Source organism: Geotrypetes seraphini, chromosome 7 (assembly GCF_902459505.1).
Source record: "Geotrypetes seraphini chromosome 7, aGeoSer1.1, whole genome shotgun sequence".
Taxonomy (NCBI): domain Eukaryota; kingdom Metazoa; phylum Chordata; class Amphibia; order Gymnophiona; family Dermophiidae; genus Geotrypetes; species Geotrypetes seraphini.
The window spans coordinates 51,919,637-51,940,837 of NC_047090.1; the positions used below are offsets into that span (position 1 = coordinate 51,919,637).

Genomic DNA, 21,201 nt, shown 5'->3' on the forward strand with positions numbered 1-21,201 from the left:
AAAATGGCAGAAGCACTGATAAAAGATAGCATCGAGGAGCATCTAGAAAGGAATAAACTTATGTTAACAAGCCAACATGGCTTCTGCAAGGGAAGATCGTACCTGACGAACTTATTGCACTTCCTTGAAGGAATTAACAAACAGATGGACAAAGGGGACCCCATAGACATCGTATACTTAGACTTCCAAAGAGCCTTTGACAAGGTACCCCATGAACGCCTACTTCGGAAACTGAAGAACCATGGGGTGGAAGAAGACGTACACAGATGGATCAAGAATTGGTTGGTGGGTAGGAGTGAAGGGCCACTACTCGGACTGGATGAGGGTCATGAGTGGTGTTCCGCAGGGGTCGGTGCTTGGACTGCTGCTATTCAATGTATTTATAAATGATCTAGAAACAGGGATGAAGTGCGAAGTAATAAAATTTGCAGACGACACCAAACTATTTAATGGGGCTAGGAGTATAGAAGACTGCGAAGATTTACAAAGGGACCTGAACAAATTAGGGGAGTGGGCAACGAGATTGCAGATGAAGTTTAATGTAGAGAAATGTAAAGTCTTGCACGTAGGAACAGAAACCCGAGGTACAGCTACACGATCGGAGGGCTGTTATTGAGTGAGAGTACCCAAGAAAGGGACTTAGGGGTAATAGTGGACAAGACAATAAAGCCGTCGGCACAGTGCGCAGCGAATAGAAAGCTAGGTATAATCAAGAAGGGTATTACAACCAGAACAAAAGAAGTTATCCTGCCGTTGTATTGGGCGATGGTGCGCCCGCATCTGGAGTACTGTGTCCAATATTGGTTGCCGTACCTAAAGAAGGATATGGCGATACTCGAGAGGTTTCAGAAGAGAGCTACACGCTTGATAAAGGGTATGGAAAACCTTTCATACGCTGAAAGATTGGAGAAACTGGGGCTCTTTTCCCTGAAGAAGCGGAGACTTAGAGGGGATATGTTAGAGACTTACAAGATCATGAAGGGCATGGAGAAAGTGGAGAGGGACAGATTCTTCAAACTTTTGAAGACTACAAGAACAAGAGGGCATTCGGAAAAATTAAAAAGGGGACAGATTCAAAACCAATGCTAGGAAGTTCTTCTTCACCCAGAGGGTGGTGGACACCTAGAATGCACTTCCAGAGGGCTTGATAGGACAGAGTACGGTTTGGGGGTTCAAAAAGGGATTGGATGATTTCCTGAAGGAAAAGGGAATAGAAGGGTATAGATAGAGGATTACTATACAGGTCCTGGACCTAATGGGCTGCTGCATGAGCGGACTGCTGGGCATGATGGACCTCTGGTCTGATCCAGCAGAGGCATTACTTATGTACTTATGTCATATTTCTATGTTTCAAGGCTACTTCTAGGCCAAGCCACACCTAGTCTTAAGTGAGCTTAGGCGCGTTTGCATGCCTCCCTAGGCTCCCAGAGGCACCTCCAATGTAGGCAGCCTGCTTCGGGAGTTTCTTTTCTTTTTTTAAGAAAACATGCATCCCAATTGGCTGGTTAGGCAGCAGTTGGCTGCCGTTTATAGAATCCAGGCACTTAAGCCTACAATCCCACGACTACAATTCACAGAGGAAGCTCAAGATGAACTGTATATTAATAGCAAACGTGACACTAGTAAGTACAATCTTAATTAAAGCAAGACTAATACAAAGGGCATCCCAATACCAAATGACCCACACTGCTCAGACAGACAGCAGGATATGTTTCAATAAGGCACACAGATTGAAAACCAAAAGTAGCTCCACTTGAATCAAGAACCTAAAGTAGAGCAGTTGCTACTGTGTTTCTCCGAAAATAAAACCTACCCTAAAAATAAGCCCTAGTTGTATCGACCTCTGAAGTCCCTCCCGAATGTCCCCAACACTCAATTAGCCAGCAGCAGCGCTTTCTCTCCCCCCCTTACCTATTCCCTTGCACAGCATCTTTCCATCCCTCCTTCCCATCCCACGCAGAACCCTGCCGACCCTCCCACCACGAGGCTGACATACCTCTGTTCCAAACAGCAACAGCGGCAATACTGAACAGACTGCTTCGCGGACTTCCCTACTGGGGCCTTTCCTCTGCCACATGGCGCAATACAGGAAAGGCCCTGGCGGGGAAGGCTCCAAAGCATGTTCAGTGCTGCTGCTGTTTGGAACACAGGTATGTCAGCCTTGAAGTGGGAGGGAGAGCTAGAAAGATGCTGCACAGTGGGATGGGTTGATGGGGTCATCAGGGTTCTGCTGCATGGGGGGGGGGGGTGGAATGGCTTCGTCTACTTAACACCTAAAATGTGGGCGTTGCAAACACAGGTCTACTTTTGAGCGTGAGCTGGGCACTAGGTAGACGTGAATTAGGTGGACGTGACTTAGGCAAAACTTAGGTGTGCCAGAGGTGTCCACATATAAGTGAACAGGGCTTTTTTGGGGGGGCTAAAGAGTTTGATATAAAGGTCAAAATAGGTTTAATAATGCATTATTCAAGCAAAGCACATTATATATATATATATATATATATATATATATATATATATATATATATATATATATATATATATATATATATGTATTGTCATATATCATATATTATATTATTGCCTACTAATATATACATTGCACACTAAACCTCGTTTCTAAAAGGTTAAGAAAATAAAGAGAGATATTCTACTCACAATGGCTTTGGTTCAGAGCAAGTGGATGTGTCTGATGCACAATCTTGACATCACTGTGACATCATCAATATGCACCTAGATGGCAGAATGTCACTAAAAAATTATAGGAACCCCTGCCTAAACAAAAGCTCCTGTAGCTCAGTGATTAAAGGCACTTCATCCATCTTCCACAGGTCATGGGTTCTAATCCAAAAACCCCCAGTACCTTAACAGTTTCTTTTTGGTGTCATAAGAGTATGGATTGTGGACTCTGCCCTTTCCTGCATCCAGAGGGAAATTTATTTTTACCTTGAGATGGCTATTATTTCCTAAGGTAACATCTCACATGACAGGAACCTCCGCATGAAAGGAAGCACCTGTGGCTTAGTAGTTAAAGGCACTCTACCATCTTCCACAGGACATGGGTTCAAATCCATACCCCCCCAATACCTTAACAGTTTATTTTTGGTCTCATAAGAGAGTATGGGTTGTTGACTTTACCATTTACATTCACACCCTGTCATTTCCAGGATGCAGAGAGAAACATTTTTTCCCTGAGATGGCTATGATCTACTAAGTTATCATCTCACAATGCAGGAATCCCTGCCTAAAAGAAATCTCCTGTGGCTCAGTAATTAAAGGTACTTCTTCCATCTTCCCAAGTTGGTGGGTTCAAATCCCTAGCATGGTCAGGAACCCCAGCATATATTCCTATTATTATTTAGTGACATTCTGCCATCTAGGTGCATATTGATGATATCACAATGATTTCAAGATTGAGTAGGAATTCTCTTATTTTCTTAGCCTTTTGGGAATGAGGTTTAGTATCCTATATAGAGTAAAACCTTGGCTTGCAAGTAACTTGGTTTGCAAGTGTTTTGCAAGACAAGCAAAACACTTTATTTAATTTTAACTTGATTATACAAACAATGTCTTGCAATACAAGTACATACAGTATACACACATCACAACTGAGCTAATGGTTCTTCTCTCTCTGACACTGCAAGAGTGTAGTGACTATTCTAAACAAGCAAAGTCTTGCAATATGAGTACATACAGTATACACGCCTCACATCATCACAACTGATCTGATGGTTCTTCCCCGAAACTTCAGAAGTGTAGTAATTGTTCTAAATGAGCGAAGTCTTGCAATACAAGTATGTACAGTATTTTGTATTAAAGTTTTTGGGTTGTGGAACGAATTGTCCAAGTTTCCATTATTTCTTATGGGGAAATTCACTTTGATATATGAGTGATTTGGATTACAAGCATGCTTCTGGAACGAATTATGCTCACAAACCAAGGTTTTACTGTATGTATGTATGTATGTATATATATATATATATATATATATATATATATATATATATATATATATATATATATATATATTACACTAAATCCTCTATTTTCTGTGTAAAGAGGGCTCTTTGCAAAAGCAGGTCTACTTTTGAGCAGGAATTGGACGCTAGATAGGCTTGAGTTAGGTGGACATGACTTAGGCATTGACTTAGGCATCTGCATATAGGTGAATGGGGCTTTATTTTGGGGGTATAGAGGATTCCAGTTTGATATTAAGGTCAAAAGATGTTTACTAATGCATTACTTTAACAAAGCACATGCAAAAAATATATACTGTACCTTTTTTCATGTACTTTGAAGAACATAGAGGCCAAATAAGGAATTGGACAAGTGTTGAAGGTACATGTTTGATATTTATCCTAGAGAAATGACTGCTTGTAAATCATGAAGATATAAGCTTGGCTTTGAAATTGACATGCAGTTTACTATCTGAGTGTGTGTGGTGTAATGGTTAGAGCTACAGTCTTAGCACCCTGACGTTGTTGGTCAAATCCCCCACTGCTCCTTGTGACCCTGGGCAACCGAACAGAAGAGAAATATGATAAAGGAGCCAAATTTAAATATCACATAGGATATAAGTAGTATATAAATAATTAAAAGATAAATAAATATAATAGTGGTGCCAGCATTTTACTGCATACAATTTTAATGTAAAAAAAAGGCATAAAATCGCCATTCTAATGATGTCATAACGCTAACACACAATAACATTATAGATGTTATTAGGATGTCTATTTAATGTCTAAAAGGCAATTTTGCAGAGAAAAAGCAAGATGGCGATTGAGCAACATGCTAGTTGAGAGCTTCCATCGATTTTGGCAAACTTTCTTACCTTAAGTTTTCGAATTGCCTTCTATGATGTCAAAAAGACAGGGTAGGCCGAGGGGCAATCCTCCAACTGCCCCGGAAACCTCAACGCCACGTCAGACTATGATAATAGTGTTCACAGTCAATCAATCGTCTATGGGCACATCTGCTGCTGTGCTTGAGGAAGAGCATAGCTTAGATGGCGAGCTGTTGCTGAGCCCACATCGGCCACACACTCTCCCAGTGCCTGGAGAAGCTTCGATGGAGCAGACGAGATTGGAGGACTCCCAGAATGGCTTTGGAGATGTGCGTATTGAACACGTAGTGGACCTGGATATCAGTACACCAATGCCAACTCCCGTTGTGGAGCTGATGCATGCAGGGATTTTTTTCCCCTGTGGGAACGAGTGGTGGTGAGAGTGAGGGAGCCCAGGCTGAATCCCGTGGAAGAAACCAAAGGAAATCTGGTAGAGTTATCCCCCCTCAAGCCACTCAAGAGGCCACAGGAGGTAACATTGGAATCAATCTGGACCGCAACAGAAAACCTACACGCGGTATGTACTAACTCCGTCTCTATTATTTTAAATACTTCAGCCAAGATAACCCAGTTAGAGACATCTATTCAACAGCAAAAGTTAGATTTTTTAAGTTGGAAAAATCAACTACAGAAACAAAGAATTTAGTTGCTAAGCAAGGTACGGATAAAATGCTAATAATGCGGAAGATTGAAAATTTAGAAAATCAACAGTAAAATTTGAATTTAAGATTTCTAAATTTTCCAATAGTAAAATTTATGACTCCCCCAAGAACTTTTCAAGAAATTTTTGATAACGGTTTTGAAAGTGCCAGAATCAAATATTCCTCCATAACAAAGAATTTATTACCTAAAAAGGATTTCTGAATATACTGAAGGAGAGAATATTCAGCTGGCCGTATTTGCATTGTTGGAGTCTTCTGAGATAGAAGTGTCGGGGTGTGCTACATTATTAGTTTCTCTAGTCTTTTTGTAAGATAAAGAAATGCTGTTGAAATTATACTTTAAAATGAAGCAAGTCTCCTATTTGGGAGAAAAGGTGTACATGTTTTCAGATATCTCTAAGTGGACACAATCTCAGAGGAAAGAGTTCTTAACATACCATTCAAAAGTGATTTCCTTAGGAGAAGTTCTTCAATTAAGGTTCCCTTGTAAAATGTTTCATTTCCTACCAAGGAAATAAGCATATTTTTTTGGGAAGGCAAGGGGATATCTATCGCTACCCAGAATGAACCATTATAATGTGTGGATTTGAATGATAGGATTGATTTGTATTGCTCAGTCTTTCTTTAATATTTGTTAGTAATTGGCCTTTAATTTCCCCAAGGGTCTTTCTTTAAGCTTTTCTTTCTTTAAGCTTTTTCTTCTTCACAGGTGGACTATGTTAAGAAATATTTTCTTTTTGTTCAAATTTGTATTGGACTGACTGATGTCAATATTTCAGTATTTCATGCACAGTTGTGTAAGTGATTAAGTGAAAATATAATTTTTTTTTTAAAAAAGGTGTTTTTGTAAAAGAAATCTAACAATATAGAAACGCTATTTAGCGTGATTTTCTATAGAGTTTGTATGCATTAAAGAATCATGTTTAGCATTCTGCTGCTGGATGTCTAAACAATGCCTAATTTTTAGACATCCTTTGCATAATCTGCCCCATTGTGCCTCAAAACCGTGGAAAGTGAACAGTTTCAAGTTTACTGGTTTCTTAATATGGCTTCGTCTACTTAACACCTATGGTTTATCAAATATATCGAAACGGTTTATAATAAAATGCTGTATATAAATAAAAACAATATATAAAATAAATATTAAAAGGGATTTATAAAGAATACATAAGTAATTGACATGAAACCAGGAGGAAAAGGGTGAAGGGAGAACATAGTAACAATGAGATAAATATTTTAAAATATTAAAAAAGTGGAGGCGGAGGAGGAACACAAGAGGTAAGGAGGATAATGAGAGAGAGAAAAAAAAGTTAGCTTCAAAAGTGAAGATGATTCTCATGTATCGAATGCATCCTTGAATAGAAACATTTTGAGTTTAGATTTAAAGTTTGTCAGGGAAGATTCTAGTCTGAGGTCTTGAGGCATAGCATTCCATAATTGAGGGGACATGACAGAAAAAATAATTTTGTGTGTAGTATTTACACTATTTGGTGGATTGAAGGAATTACTAGGAGATTTTGTGAGTTTGATCATAGTGTTCTTGATGGGGTATATTGAATGAGTTTTATCAATAAAAGCGGGATCCTATTGGGAAAATAGTATTAGGTTCTTGCATAGGAGAGCACTTGAAATTCCTGTCATTCTCCAAATTTTGGAGGCCATATCTGGAAGTAAAGCCTGATCACAAGGTGAAAGTGAAAGCAAAAAAGCTGGATTTTTAAATGCCAGTTTGGGAAAGCAGAGTTACTCACTTGTAGCAGGTGTTCTCAGAGGACAACAGGCAGATATTCTCACATGAAGATGTCGTCCACAAAGCCCAGCACAGACACGTATCAAAGTGTATTGTGACTTTAAAATGTTAGCACTATCCATACCATGTGTGTGTGCCTTCCCACCCAACATCGGCTTGCAGGGCCTTCAGGTCCATCCAAAAGTTAAGACTAGATGGCCCATTTGGCCTTTATACGCCATCATGTTTCTATTTCTAAGAAGCCAGCTAGGGGAGGTGGGTGAGTTATGAAAATATCTACCTGTTGTCCTCAGAGAACATCTGCCACAGGTGAGTAGCTATGCTTTCTCTGAGAACAAGCAGACAGTATATTCTCACATATGGAACTTCCCAAGCTGCCAGACTCATAAATCTAGGAAAACGGTTAAATATAACTGTCATGAAGCTGGTGAAACTGGAGGGAAGGTGGCTTTTAAAGAGAGAATAAATTTTTGAAAATTAAGATATTAACGTAGAACAAAATCTTTTCCAGAGAAAGGAAAATGGTAAAACCAGAGGACATAATTTGAGGTTGAGGGCAGTAGACTCAAGAGCAATGTAAGGAAATTCTTCTTTACGGAGAGGGTGATGGATGCCTGGATTGCGCTCCCAAGGGAGGTGGTGGACAGGAAAACGGTGATAAGAGTTCAAAAAAGCATGGGCTGAACACAGAGGATCTCAAATCAGAAAAAATTAAGGCCAGTACTAGGCAGACTTGCATGGTCTATGTCCGTATATGGCCGTTTGGCTGAGGATGGGCTGGGGAAGGCTTCGATGGCTGGGATGGTTTAGATGGGCTGAAGTGAGCTTCAATGGAGACTTTAGTAGATGGAACCTAAGCATAGTACCGGCAGAGCTTTAGGCCCTGGCCCAGCAATAGCTAAGAAGAAGGAAAGTTTAAATTAATTCAGTAATTTAAAGAGTGGATAGGGTTGGTCAGATTGAATGGACCATTCAGGGTTTTATCTGCTATCATCCACTATGTTACTATGTTACCTGACCAAACTGACTGTCCCAGCTAGAATGTTGATCTAAGCACTAATGAGAAGTAAGTATGTGGACTGAGGAGCAAGTGGCCACTTTGCGGATGTCCTAAATAGGTGTGGAGTGTAAATGGGCAATAGAAGTTGCCAAAGTTTGTACTCTATGAGCAGTGACATGGCCATCTAGCATCAGCCCAGCCTGAGAATAAGCAGTCTGCTAGCCAGCATGAAATAGTCCTTTTGGTACCTGGAACCCCCAATCTGTTAGGGTCAAAGGAAACAAACAGTTCAGTTGCAGTCCTATGTGATTTGGTTCAATCCAAGTATTAGGCAACAGTCCAGGGTATGGAGAGCTGACTCTAGGATGGGCATGTAATTTTGGAAAGAAAAAGGGTAAAACAATGGACTGGTGGAGATGAAATTCAGAGACTACCTTTGGTAAGAAATTCAGATGTTATACAAAGGACGACTTTATGTGATAAAATCTATTATAAGGGGATTGGATACCAGTGCTTTTAATTCGCTGACTTGACGTGCAAAGGTAAGCACAATCAGGAAAGACACTTTGCTGATGAGGTGTTTCAGTGAGACTGACAAGAGTGATTCGAATGGAGGATTCTACTTCTGACATTCAACACAAAATCAATGCATTCTCCAGCTTTTATTGATAGAATGATTATACCTTACTCTACTTTCAGGACCCTACGTTCAACTTATCAATGTTTCTTATCTCTTCTATCAATGCATAACATTGTCTATAACACTACCCGAAAATCCAGCTTCCTGTTATAGCCCATTCAACTCAGATAGCAGGACACCTTAACAAAAAGTAAATCAGAACTTAAAACATTTTTATTTAAATGTTTATAACCAATAGGATTTTTAAAACTATGATATGAGACACATTTTATCTCCCCCCTCCTCTTGTATTTTATCTCCCCCCCTTCTCCCCTTCTCTTTCCTATATATATTATATTTCCTCCCATTTTGTTTCCTGTATAAGGTTTTACTCTCAAGTAACTATGTCTATTTTAATTATTTGTACACCGCTTAGAATTTCTTAGATAGGCAGTTTATCAAAAACGTAATAAACTTAAAACTAGAAAGAACCACATTTAAATCCCATACTACAAGTGGTGGTCTAAGTGGAACTTTGGTGTGGTAAAGGCCCTTCATGAATATGAAGATCAATGGATGCATCAAGACGGGTTTAACTATTCAATTGAGTATGACCATGTTAGTCCATTCTATGCCAAATTGCACTGGTTGCCATTTGGGGCTAGAGTGTTTTTTTAAGTTTGTGTATATTTGTTATAAGGCACTTTTCGGATAATTGCCATCCTATTTGGTTTATTATTTGAAATTGAATTGAATTGTCTTGTTCAATAAAAAGTCCAAGAAACTCAGGTATGTTCGTCTTCCCTGCCCCAAGGATCTGCCGTTACAAAACTTTTTTGGACAGGACATTAGAGTATCAGGCTGGGAAGATGAATTCTTGGTTAAATCCGTTGATTGCTCAAACCTACTCGTATTTTACATTTAGGAAATCATTAAAAACATATTTATTCGATAAACAAGAATGCTGATTTGAATTTTACGATGTGGTTTTTTATTTTTATTCTTCTAAACTTTTATTTTTTAGTAATTGGGAACTATATTTTAGCTAATGCTGTATCTGACTGCTGTATGAAGTATTGTTTTATGAAACTGTATTTTTTCACTGAAATGGTTCAGTTTTCTTCTGTTGTGAATCGCCTAGAACGGTTTGTAAGGCGGTATATAAGAAAATTAATTATTATTATGAAAAGCACTGAGATGGACACGTACAGAAGATGTTTGAAGTCCAGAATTGAAAAGATGAAGAAGGTAGTCCAACAGAGAGAGTAGAGAACATATGACTGGATCCAAGATGTGGAAATCTCATTAAAGAGTACATTTGTAAGCAGCATCTAATGGGTGGTTTTCTGGATGCTTCAATAATATTCAAAGAAGATACTAACAGCAAGGCAGCAAAAGTCACAAGGTTCTGAGAGTGGTAACTCAAAGGCGAGGAACACTGAGAACACGGATCGGCGATTGAAGAACACTGGGCTAAATCATGGGCCAGACCCTGCCCATCTCCACCCCAGACTCCTCTCCCCTAATAGTACTAATTGTAACACTATTTTTTCCATTCATTTTTCATATATACACACAATATAATCTTATTAACAATACATAATGGTTAACCACAAAATTAAACTACACAAAGTACACTGTATGATTCTCCACATTCATTGCTTCCAGAACACAGATAACCCCTATGCAAATACGGGACAAAAAACAAAAGTACTAATATATACAAACAAACCTTAAGATGCTGTACAATCCAAGAGAAAAAGAAACAAATGCATTTCTTCCTGAACAGTGCAAAATATAGACAGCAGATGTAAATTTTCAAAATTGACACAATTCAATCACTAAATTCAAAAATAAAATCATTCTCCCTACCTTTGTTGTCTCCCTCCCTCCATGCTGTGCCTTACCTTCTGGTCTGCTCCCACCTGGCTGTTTTATGCCGCCCCCTGTGTTATTTTCTGGCTGGATCCCTCTTCCACACTGACTCAGTGCACAAAGTCATGGGTAGTGGCTCCTCATGCATCCCACATCTCATCTGGAAGCCTTTCCTTGTACGTTGCGACGTCAGAGAGAAGGCTTCGGGTTTAGGCCCAGGATGCACGTAGGAGCCTCTGCCCACGGCGGTTGAAGAACACCGTCTCAGGCCCGATGCACGTGCCAGCCCTGTGGACCAGCAGAAAAGTTCTGCGGACTGGCAGTTGAAGAAAATTGGTCTAGAGCAGTAAAGCAGCAGCTTGTGGTTAGTTTGAAATGCAAAGATATCTATGTTAGGAGTCACCCATAATGTGAAAATTGGACGTAATGTCGCGGCTTGGCAGGACCACTCGTGAGGTTGGAGAAGTCTACTCAATTTGTCAGCCAAGCAGTTTTCTTTCCCTGCTAGATATACTGTCTTGAGGAAGATGTTGTGAGTGAATGCCCAAGTCCAAATTTGGATGGCTTCCTGGCCAAGAGTATGACAGTCTGTGCTGCCCTGCTTGTTTATATAATACATCACTACTTGATTGTTGGTGCACATGAGAACTACATGGTTCTGCAAGTGATCTTGAAAGGTAAACAGAGAATTGTGGATCACCCGTAATTCTAGCAGGTTTATATGGAGTGCCATTTCGGAAGGAGATCAAATTCCCTGAGTGCCTAGGCTGCCAAGGTGAGCCCCCCGGACAAGAAGTAAAGCATCCTTTGTGAGGACTTTCTGGTGGAGAGGAGGCTGGAATAGGTCTCTGGAGAGACTGGATGGAGTGAGCCACCATGAAGGAATTATTGAAGTTCTGGGGTCACTCAAAGGCATGCAGAAAGGGGGTCTGTAGCATGAATCCATTGGGATGCTAGAGTCCACCATGGCGTCCTGAGACAAAGGTGTGCAAATGGAGCTATGTAGGTGGTGGACGCCATGTGACCTAGAAGGCCGTAACATCTGTCATGCCTTAAGATGTGTTTGGGAGGAGACTGTCTTGATACAGATGTAGAAGAGTGTCGCGCCTCTATTGAGCTAGGAAAGCATGAATCTTAGGGCGTCTAGAAGGGCCTCTATAAACTCTAGTTTCTGAGCTGGGGAAAGTTGTTATTTCGGGTAGTTGACAACGAATCCCAGGAGATGAATCGTAGAGGTGGTGGCCTGGTGAACCACAATCTGTGAGGAAGTTTTGATTAACCAGTCGCCTAAGTATGGGTAGACATGAAATTCATAATTGTGCAAGGTCACAGCCACTACTATTAAACACTTGGTGAAGACTATCTGAGCAGAGGCAAGGCCGAATGGTAGTACTCTGTACTGGAAGTGTTGAGACCCCACTCAAAATCAAAGGTATTTTCTGTGGGCTGGTAGTATTGGAATGTGAGTGCAGACTTCTTTTAAATCTAGAGAGCAAAGCCAATCATTCTTTTCCAGTAAGGGTAACAAAGTTCCCAGAGAAACCATGAAAAATCTCTCCTTCACTAAATATTTGTTGAGAGAGTACAGAGGTCTACTATTGTACGGAGATATAATACAATACAATTTATTTATTTATTTATTTAGATTTTTATCCCGTCCTCCCAGTAGCTCAGAACGGTCTACAAGTGAACATACACAATTGAGGGTAATTAGACATATAAGAAGTGCAACAGGTTTGGATGATTGGACTTACAAGACTGTGATGTGAGTTTAAGTACAGGCAATACAGCAATTTAAGAGTAGAGTTCAAATATAAGTAGTTAGTTTAAGTACAGTTATGTGAGATTAGGTAGTTGTGTAGTTTAAGTACAGTTAAGTGAGATTAGGTACAGTTTGTCAGAGGATAGACTAAGAGATGACTGTACTGGAATTTAGGGGGAAGGTAGGAGAGAGGAGAGGGGGTGCTTAAGGGGGGGGGAGAGATAGAGGTGATCTTTAGTTGAAGAGGAGGGTCTTTACCAATTTGCGGAATCTTTACAATCTTTATTTGTATACCACCAATACCTCTTCGAAGTTCATAGCAATTCACAAACAATAAAATATCTAATATTAGGTACTTGGAACTTCCCTAACTGTCCAACGGGCTCGCAATCTAACAAAAGCACCTGTATAAACAATTATATACTAAAGATATAACAAAGAAGACCAATAAATTAATTATCACAGCTTGGGTTAAAATGAAAAACAAAATATCAAAATTAACTCAAAAAATAAAAACAAACAAAACAAAGTTAAATATAAATAAATAAGATAAGCCCTGTTAAATTAAACTACCTGCATTTCGAACAGTACAGTTCTATATTTCTAAACAAGCCTAGATCATCTTTTCAACGGCTGAGAACTAGATGTCATCTGAGGATATGGTGTTAAAGTGATTTTCCTGCCAGTTCAAGACAGTACATTCAGAGCACTCATCTCCTCCTCCAGGAATCTCCCAATGGATGCATCCACCAAGTAGAAAGATGCTCCAGCACCACAGAGAGAGCAGGTGTCGGGGCCCAACCACTGCCAGATTCACAAAATCCACAGCCACAATGCCAGAAAACACATCAACGAACCTACTTCAACCTTCAAAAACAGCATCAGAAACAGGCAAGAGGGACTGAAATATCCCAAATCAAGGCCTGACATGGACACTCAAAGCCAGAAGTCTTTGCGGTGGGGGCCTGACGATGACAGCAATCTATCACAACGCAGCAATCAGGCAGCTGAAAGTGAGAAACCAACATGGAGCAGAAGCGCCTCACCAGCAGTCCCAATGTCCCCAGCTGAAAGGAGAAGAGAAATCAGCCGCAATCCCAGTGGCGTACCTAGCATATGTGACACCCAGGGCCCATCATTTTTTGGCACCCCTCCCTGATCTGTATGAAAAACATGATTTTTAGTAACAAGCCACACGTCACACATGAGTACCTAGGAAAAGGCAGCATCTTACATATTGTGACAGGGAAGCTCCTGTCCCAGGGAAAACTCTGCTAAAACTCCCCAGAATGCAGCACAGGGCTCTGTAAAACCCGGCCTGGAGCCAGGACAGCTGGCTCAGCCAAGAGAATGCAAGCAAAGGCAGGTCCCAGCACAGCTGAAGAGCCAGTTAGGGAAGGCTCTGAAAACCACTAATTTCCCCTATCACTCCTTTCCCGAAGTCAGGGAGAAACCTGAGACCAATTTGGAGAGGGGTGGAGTCAGACCCTGGAATTTGCCTCATAGGCAAAGGGAGGTGGAGTGGAGAAGGAAGGACACAGCTGACTCTGATGAGAGAAGCTAAACCACTCACGGAGGTTCCAGGTCACAGAGGGTGCTTAAGCCCCAGCATGATCGTATGGCAGGAAGCCAGCTCCTAAGGAAAGGTGGTACAACACTTGGGAGGTACAGTGACTGGCAGCTTAAACCCCAGAGAGAAGGGCTGGGAAATTATCCCCAGGGAAATGCTGCAGGCATTTTGGCAGACCTGCAGAAAGGGGGATGGGATGCACAGCCTGAGAGGAATGAGGAAATGCTAAGCCAGAGTTCCCATGAGGGTGAATGGGAAAGGTGCAGTGTCCCGAGTGATAATGTAAGTGTGGAGGACATGGACCTGAGAGTATACAGTATGTGAAAGTCCTCAGCTATTCTCATGAAGAAAGTTCTCCATTGTTTTTTTTTTGTTTCACACTAAAGCCAGAGCATTGCTGGCAGAGCTAATTAGGTGAGAAAAGCTTGTCTGAAGATAAAGAGAGCTGAGAGGTGGAAAGGGTTGACACAAGCCGTGCTCAGCTATAAAGCCAGAAGTTGTTGGGGTCCAGAGAGACCAGTAAATCCCAGTGGGGATATGAGCCGATGAAGGCATTGAACTGATGCAATATTTTGAGTTTATAGTATTTTTCTTTTGATAAGGAGGGGCAATCCTCAGTAAAAAAAACCCTAAGAGTCACCTGGACTGTGATATAGTAGCATGCAGGATGCACCCAAAGGACTCTAACAAACCAATGTGAATGTTTTCTTTTGTTTTGTTTTCTTTTTACTTTGGGACACTAATAAACCTGGAACTGTTTTTCAAGGAATCCGGTATCCGGGTCTTCCTTTCACAACCATATAAAAGGTGTCCTAAAATTCTTGCTTGTGGTCCGAGCCTGAGTTTCCCACCTACTCGGGGACGGGCCCGGCCACAATATGCAGTGAGCAGTACAACATCAATATACCCATTGTAAAACTAACAAGCCAGACTAGTACAGATCAATCCTACACTGTCAATCCTAACAGAAAACCACAGAACACACAGAAAACAGAAAATACCTTCGCCTAGTATGGAATATGTCATCACAAACTAACCTCTCCCTCTTTTACAAAACTGTAGTGTGGATTTTAGCCACGGTGGTAACAGCTCTGATGCTCATAGAATTCTGAGCATCAGAGCTGCTACCATCATGGCTGGCGCAAAAAACGCTCCACAATTTTGTAAAAGGGGGGATAAAATAGAAATACATAGACAAAGGTTAAATTAAACCAGCAAGAAGCTGGACTCTGCATACAATGCAACACCACAGAAACAGTGACCCCTGTCTCCTAGAGCAACAAATAGAAAATTTTTGTTCTAACTTTGTCTTCTCTGGTTTCTGCTCTCCTCATCTTCTTGTTACTCTCTTCCTTCCATCCACTGTCTGCCATCTCTCTGCCCCTATATGTCATCTTCTTTCCTTCTATGCCCCTTCCAGAAACTGTATGCCTCCCCCTTCCATCTCTTTCACCCCCATTGGTCTGGCATCTCTCTCCTCTCCTTCCCTTTCCCACACTTCTCTTCTGCAATCCCTATCTTCCCTCATTTTCCTTTTCAATTTATTTACTGCATCCATCTAGATTACGTTCTTACTACCCTCTCATCAATTTCATTTTTTACTGTCTACCTACAGCTCGCCACCTCTTTCCCTCACTCCCTCCAGTATTTCCCTAACTCAATCCTTTCCCCCCCATCTTATGCCCTCCTTTTATCCCCTCCTTCCATCATCTGCCCCTTCTCTCTTTCCCCCACTTCCATCATCTGCCCTCTTCTCTATCCCCACTTCCATCATCTGCCCCTTCTCTCTCTTTCCCCCACTTCCATCATCTGCCCTCTTCTCTCTCCCCCTTCTCTCCACTGCCATCATCTGCCCCATCTCTCTCTTTCCCCCCAGTTCCATCATCTACCCTCTTCTCTCTCCCCCTTCTCTCTACTTCCATCATCTGCCCCTTCTCTCTCTTCCCCCCTCCTTTCATCATCTGCCTTCTTCTCTCCCCCCACTTCCATCATCTGCCCCTTCTCTCTCTTCCCCCCTCCTTCCATCATCTGCCCCCTTTTTTTCCCCACTTCCATCATCTGCCCTCTTCTCTCTCCCCCTTCTCTCTACTTCCATCATCTGCCCCTTCTCTCTTCCCCCCTCCTTTCATCTTCTGCCTTCTTCTCTCCCCCCACTTCCATCATCTGCCCTCTTCTCTCTCCCCCTTCTCTCCACTTCCATCATCTGCCCCTTCTCTCTCTTTCCCCCACTTCTATCATCTGTCCCCTTCTCTCAATCTCTCCATCCACCACAGGCCCATCTTTCTCCCTCACCTTTCCGATTTTGGCAACAAGATCGGCAAGGCCCCCCCCCCCCCCACGACAGCACTGAGCGGCATCAGCGCCCGCCCCTCCGCAACGGCACTCAGCAGCATCGGCGCCCCCCCCCTCCGCGAAGGCACTCAGCGGCATCGGCGTCCCCCCTGCCCCGCGACAGCACTCAAGTTCGGCCTCGTTCTCCCGGCATCAGCAGAACTTTAGATCGGCAACAGGTGCTCAGTCAAAAGCTTCCCCTGACTGAACTGCCTGGGCAGAAACAGGAAATTGAGTCAGGGGAAGCTTTTGACTGAGCACCTGTTGCTGATCTGAAGTTCTGCTGATGCCGGGAGAAGGAGGCCGAACTTGAGTGCTGTCGTGGGGCAGGGGGGGCGCCGATGCCGCTGAGTGCCATCGCGGAGGAGGGGGGGGCACCGATGCCGCTCAGTGCTGTCGCAGCCCAGGAATTTTCCAGACCTGTCCGGCTGTGCACCCCCCCTAAGGCTGCACCTGGGGTGGATCGCCCACCCCTTGGTATGCCACTGCGCAATCCTCCCACATCTCATCAACACAGGTAGTATGGTCTCTGCTAAACAAACGTTAATGGCCTCTCACAGTAATGCTTGAAAGGCCAAAATAGTTAATATTTTTCTTAGACCATTACAGAAGTTAAAAATTATACCAGTAAAGCAAAGAAAGACTTAAAAATAAAGCAAATTAAAAAACATTAGAAAAAATTAAGTAAACAATCATAACAAAACTGAAAAACAAAAAAATAAATAGAGGTAATGTAGCTGATGTCCTAACCGGATGCTACCTTGAAAAAAATCTCTAGTCTTTTTCAAAATTAGGATATATTTGTAGTAGATCCCTCTGCCCCTCTTCTGTGTTTGTTGGCAGCACACAAGCGCTAAATTTTAGCACAACAAAATAGTTGTTCAGCTTCAGGAATTTGTTGACAGCGACAAAATAGCTGTTTGGCTTTAGGATTACTATTAGCTTTACTTGCAGTGGCATTCACATTTGTTTAGCTGTTTGAGTATTTGATTGTATATCCAGTTATTGACCCCTGACTCAGGTAGATTCGCTAAACCACGGCCAGTGTTTAGTCTCAATAAATTAAGCTTGATTGCCAGGACTTGAAGGCCTTTGTGCTTTTCTTTTCTTTTTGTGTGGCTTGTACTTCATTTCAACTCTGTGTGGCTATTGCCAGTGTGTCCTCATGAACCCTCACTAGCAGGCCACCATATTTTCCACAAACTTGAGTAGAGACAGGTCAGAGTTCATCAAAATTTTATTGTTCTTATTAATAACATAGTAACATAGTAACATAGTAGATGATGGCCGATAAAGACCCGAATGGTCCATCCAGTCTGCCCAACCTGATTCAATTTAAATTTTTTTTTTTTTTTTTCTTCTTAGCTATTTCTGGGCGAGAATCCAAAGCTTTACCCGGTACTGTGCTTGGGTTCCAACTGCCGAATTCTCTGTTAAGACTTACTCCAGCCCATCTACACCCTCCAAGCCATTGAAGCCCTCCCCTGCCCATCCTCCTCCAAACGGCCATACATAGACGCAGACCGTACAAGTCTGCCCAGTAACTGGCCTAGTTCAATCTTTAATATTATTTTCTGATTCTAAATCTTCTGTGTTCATCCCACGCTTCTTTGAACTCAGTCACAGTTTTACTCTCCACCACCTCTCTCGGGAGCGCATTCCAGGCATCCACCACCCTCTCCGTAAAGTAGAATTTCCTAACATTGCCCCTGAATCTACCACCCCTCAACCTCAAATTATGTCCTCTGGTTTTACCATTTTCCTTTCTCTGGAAAAGATTTTGTTCTACGTTAATACCCTTTAAGTATTTGAACGTTTGAATCATATCTCCCCTGTCTCTCCTTTCCTCTAGGGTATACATATTCAGGGCTTCCAGTCTCTCCTCATACGTCTTCTGGCGCAAGCCTCCTATCATTTTCGTCACAATATTATTATTGTCACAATGTACCGTTAGTCAATCAACATTGCACACCAGGGTTCCTCATTTTCCCCTGGGTTTTCTCAGTTTCAAGCAAAAACAAACTTCATTTAAATTCAAAAAGAAAAACACACCAGTGATTAGTCCAAACCACAATTCCCACACTGATCTTCATTCACCTTCCTAGGTTTAGGCACTTGTGCAGTTTCAGTGATTAGTTCAGACTACAATTCCCACAATGCCCTTCATTCACCTTCCTAGGTTTAGGCACTTGGGCAGTTTCAGTGATTAGTTCAGACTACAATTCCCACAATGCCCTTCATTCACCTTCCTAGGTTTAGGCACTTGGGCAGTTTCAGTGATAAGTTCAGACTACAATTCCAACAATGCCCTTCATTCACCTTCCTGGTTTTAGACAGTTGGGTAGTTCAATAGCAAATTACTAGTTCAAAAGGAAAATTTCTTCCCAAACAGGGCGAGGGCTTTCAGTAGCCTAACACTCTGCCCCAGCCAGCATGGTAGAGCAGAAAAAGAAAACCACAAGCAAAAAACACCTATTTGCCTGATGAACTCTGTAAAAGAAAGACTTTCAGGTGGGGATCATCTCCTAGGGAGAGGAAGTGAAGGATCTGACAGGATTCCATAAGTCTCCTCAGCAGAAACGTCAATCTCAGATGAGTGGAGAGATCCAAGTCAGTCCTCAATGTGATTTTGTCTAGTAGAATGGGACGTAGAACATTGAGGGAAGCATCAAAGAGCATTGAGACTGTGAAGAGGTGTGTTGAGAATGCCTTGATGGTGGCTTGGGAAGTATGCTTGGATGAGAATGCATGAGGTGATTGATGTCAGGGAGAAGCTCATCATCGAAACGTGGAAGATCAATGTTTGGATGTAGATTTACATTGAGGTGTTGAATCATGATGTTGTGATGAAGATCGATGTCGAGAATGTGAAGGCTGTAAAGTAGTATCTGGCTGTAGTATGTCAGACTGGACTGAGGCATGCTGCATCAGTACCCAGGAAAGTAGCAAGGATGACAATTCATGTCTCAATAGGACTTTAATATGGTCCTGCAGGGAAGTTGCTGTTACCATTGTAGTGAAAGGTACAGTCGGCTCAGGTTGATGCTGAGGCATCAGGAACTTAGATGCAGTAGAATGCCTTGTCTGAGAAAGCATCTGTAGTGATGGAGAGTGCTCAGACTGTCGACGCTTCTGAGGAGTTGAAGTCGGTGAGAGGAGGTGGAAGTGTATCTAGAAGGTAAGTGCTGACACTATTTTGATTTTTTCCAGAGGCCCTCTGAGGTCCAATGCACAGAAGAGCCAGCAGTTTAGCAGACATCAGTCTCGATGGAGGAGGCGCCTGGACTGGTAATGGGTCTGTAGATATGGTATCGGTAGACCCAAAAAGCTTTTCAAATTGAATTTGGCGAGCCTTTAGAGACCTCTTTTGCATGTGACCACAGCAAGAAACATCTTGATGCTCAGTACCAAGACACTGCACACACCACTTGTGAGGGCCTGAACTTGAAATGATCCTTTCACATCGATGGGAAGACCACCAATACTAAAACAAAGGATTAAATTTGTAGGGGAGGTCAAATAGAACTGTACCGAAAAGGAGTCAATGCTCCTGGCTGCATCAGAGGCAGGAAGCCACCTGAAGGCCTGAAAAAAGAAAAACACGAAAATGAAGAGGAAATTATAATAAATATAGTAAAATTAAAAAATATGAAGAAAAAACGGTATGGGAAGGCACTTAAAGTGAAAAAATTTACTGCACACAAGAGTGTTTGAAAAACAACTTCTTCACTCCGCGAAAAATAAAGAAAAGAAGGTCCCATGAGTTGACGTAGGGCGGGAAGGCACACTCATGGTATGGACAGTGCTAAAGTTTTAAAGTGACAGTACACTTTGGTACATGTCCATGCTGGGCTCGGAGGACAACATCACCCATATGTGAGAATATACTGCCTACTTGTCCTTGGAGAATACGCGAGCACAGCGGCATGAATGGGAAACATAGATTGCAATTGATGCAGCCACAGACATGCAAAACTGCACATCATGAACACGCGAATAACGAGAGCAAACTGTATTACACAAAGTATTACTTCCAGAACTACTGACAGTAACAATTTATTTTTGTCATTCTGTTAACAAGATGAAACAGTTTAGGTATGAAAGTACACAAAAATTCCAGAGTTCAGCCATTTCCAACTCACCCTTTCCGTCACTGAAAACTGATGAGTATCTGAAGAGATTTGATATGTATTGAGTCTGGTTGGCACAATTGTGATAAAATACTGAAACATATGGTTAGCTGGAAAAAAAATAAATTGAAACTTATCTACAAAGCCTAGAACAGACATTTTCTGTTACTTTTCTATACAAACTTGGTGCTACAGAGAAGAAAATCAAAACTCAGACACTGGGGTAATTTTAATAGGGACAAAACTTATGTACCTGCTTGAATTATTTGATAAACTACACTAAATACTTCTCATGTCCTAAATTAGTAACAAAGCATTCAGCAAAATTCTCAGGAATCTGAAATGAAGTGTGATATGAATGCTTCTGCCATGACCCTGAAACTGGACTAAGACCACCAACTCATTTAATTACTGGCCATAAAGACTAGCGCTGTGACAATTCCTTTGCGCCTCAGCTACTAAAACATGGTGCAAAGTGATCTAAGATCTGGCCAAAAGCTTTCCTGAGAAAACTATAAAGACTATCCATAAAATATATGCAAACATATCTTCCTGGGGGGAATAATTCTACTTTATTAAAAAGAAAATATTCTCTGCTTATCTAGTATAAAAAGTGGAGACATAAACAAATGGCTAGAACAGAAGTTTGAATAATAAAC

General features: G+C 41.6%; 1 protein-coding gene across 9 annotated transcripts in view; it reads right to left on the minus strand.

Moving 5' to 3' along the window:
• The window catches only part of ERGIC2 (ERGIC and golgi 2), a 257,255-nt gene that overhangs the window by 74,188 nt on the left and 161,866 nt on the right, over positions 1 to 21,201 (minus strand). For 7 of the 9 annotated variants that reach the window (XR_004540135.1, XR_004540136.1, XM_033952278.1 and 4 more), the window contains exon 11: positions 20,555 to 20,652. The exons of the other annotated variants lie outside the window; for them this stretch is intronic. Coding sequence is in view for 5 of the 7 variants with exons in the window: in XM_033952278.1 (XP_033808169.1) it covers positions 20,555 to 20,652 (98 nt within the window). In the remaining 2 variants the exon portion in view is untranslated. The remainder of the gene's footprint in view (positions 1 to 20,554; positions 20,653 to 21,201) is intronic. 9 annotated transcript variants of the gene reach the window in all.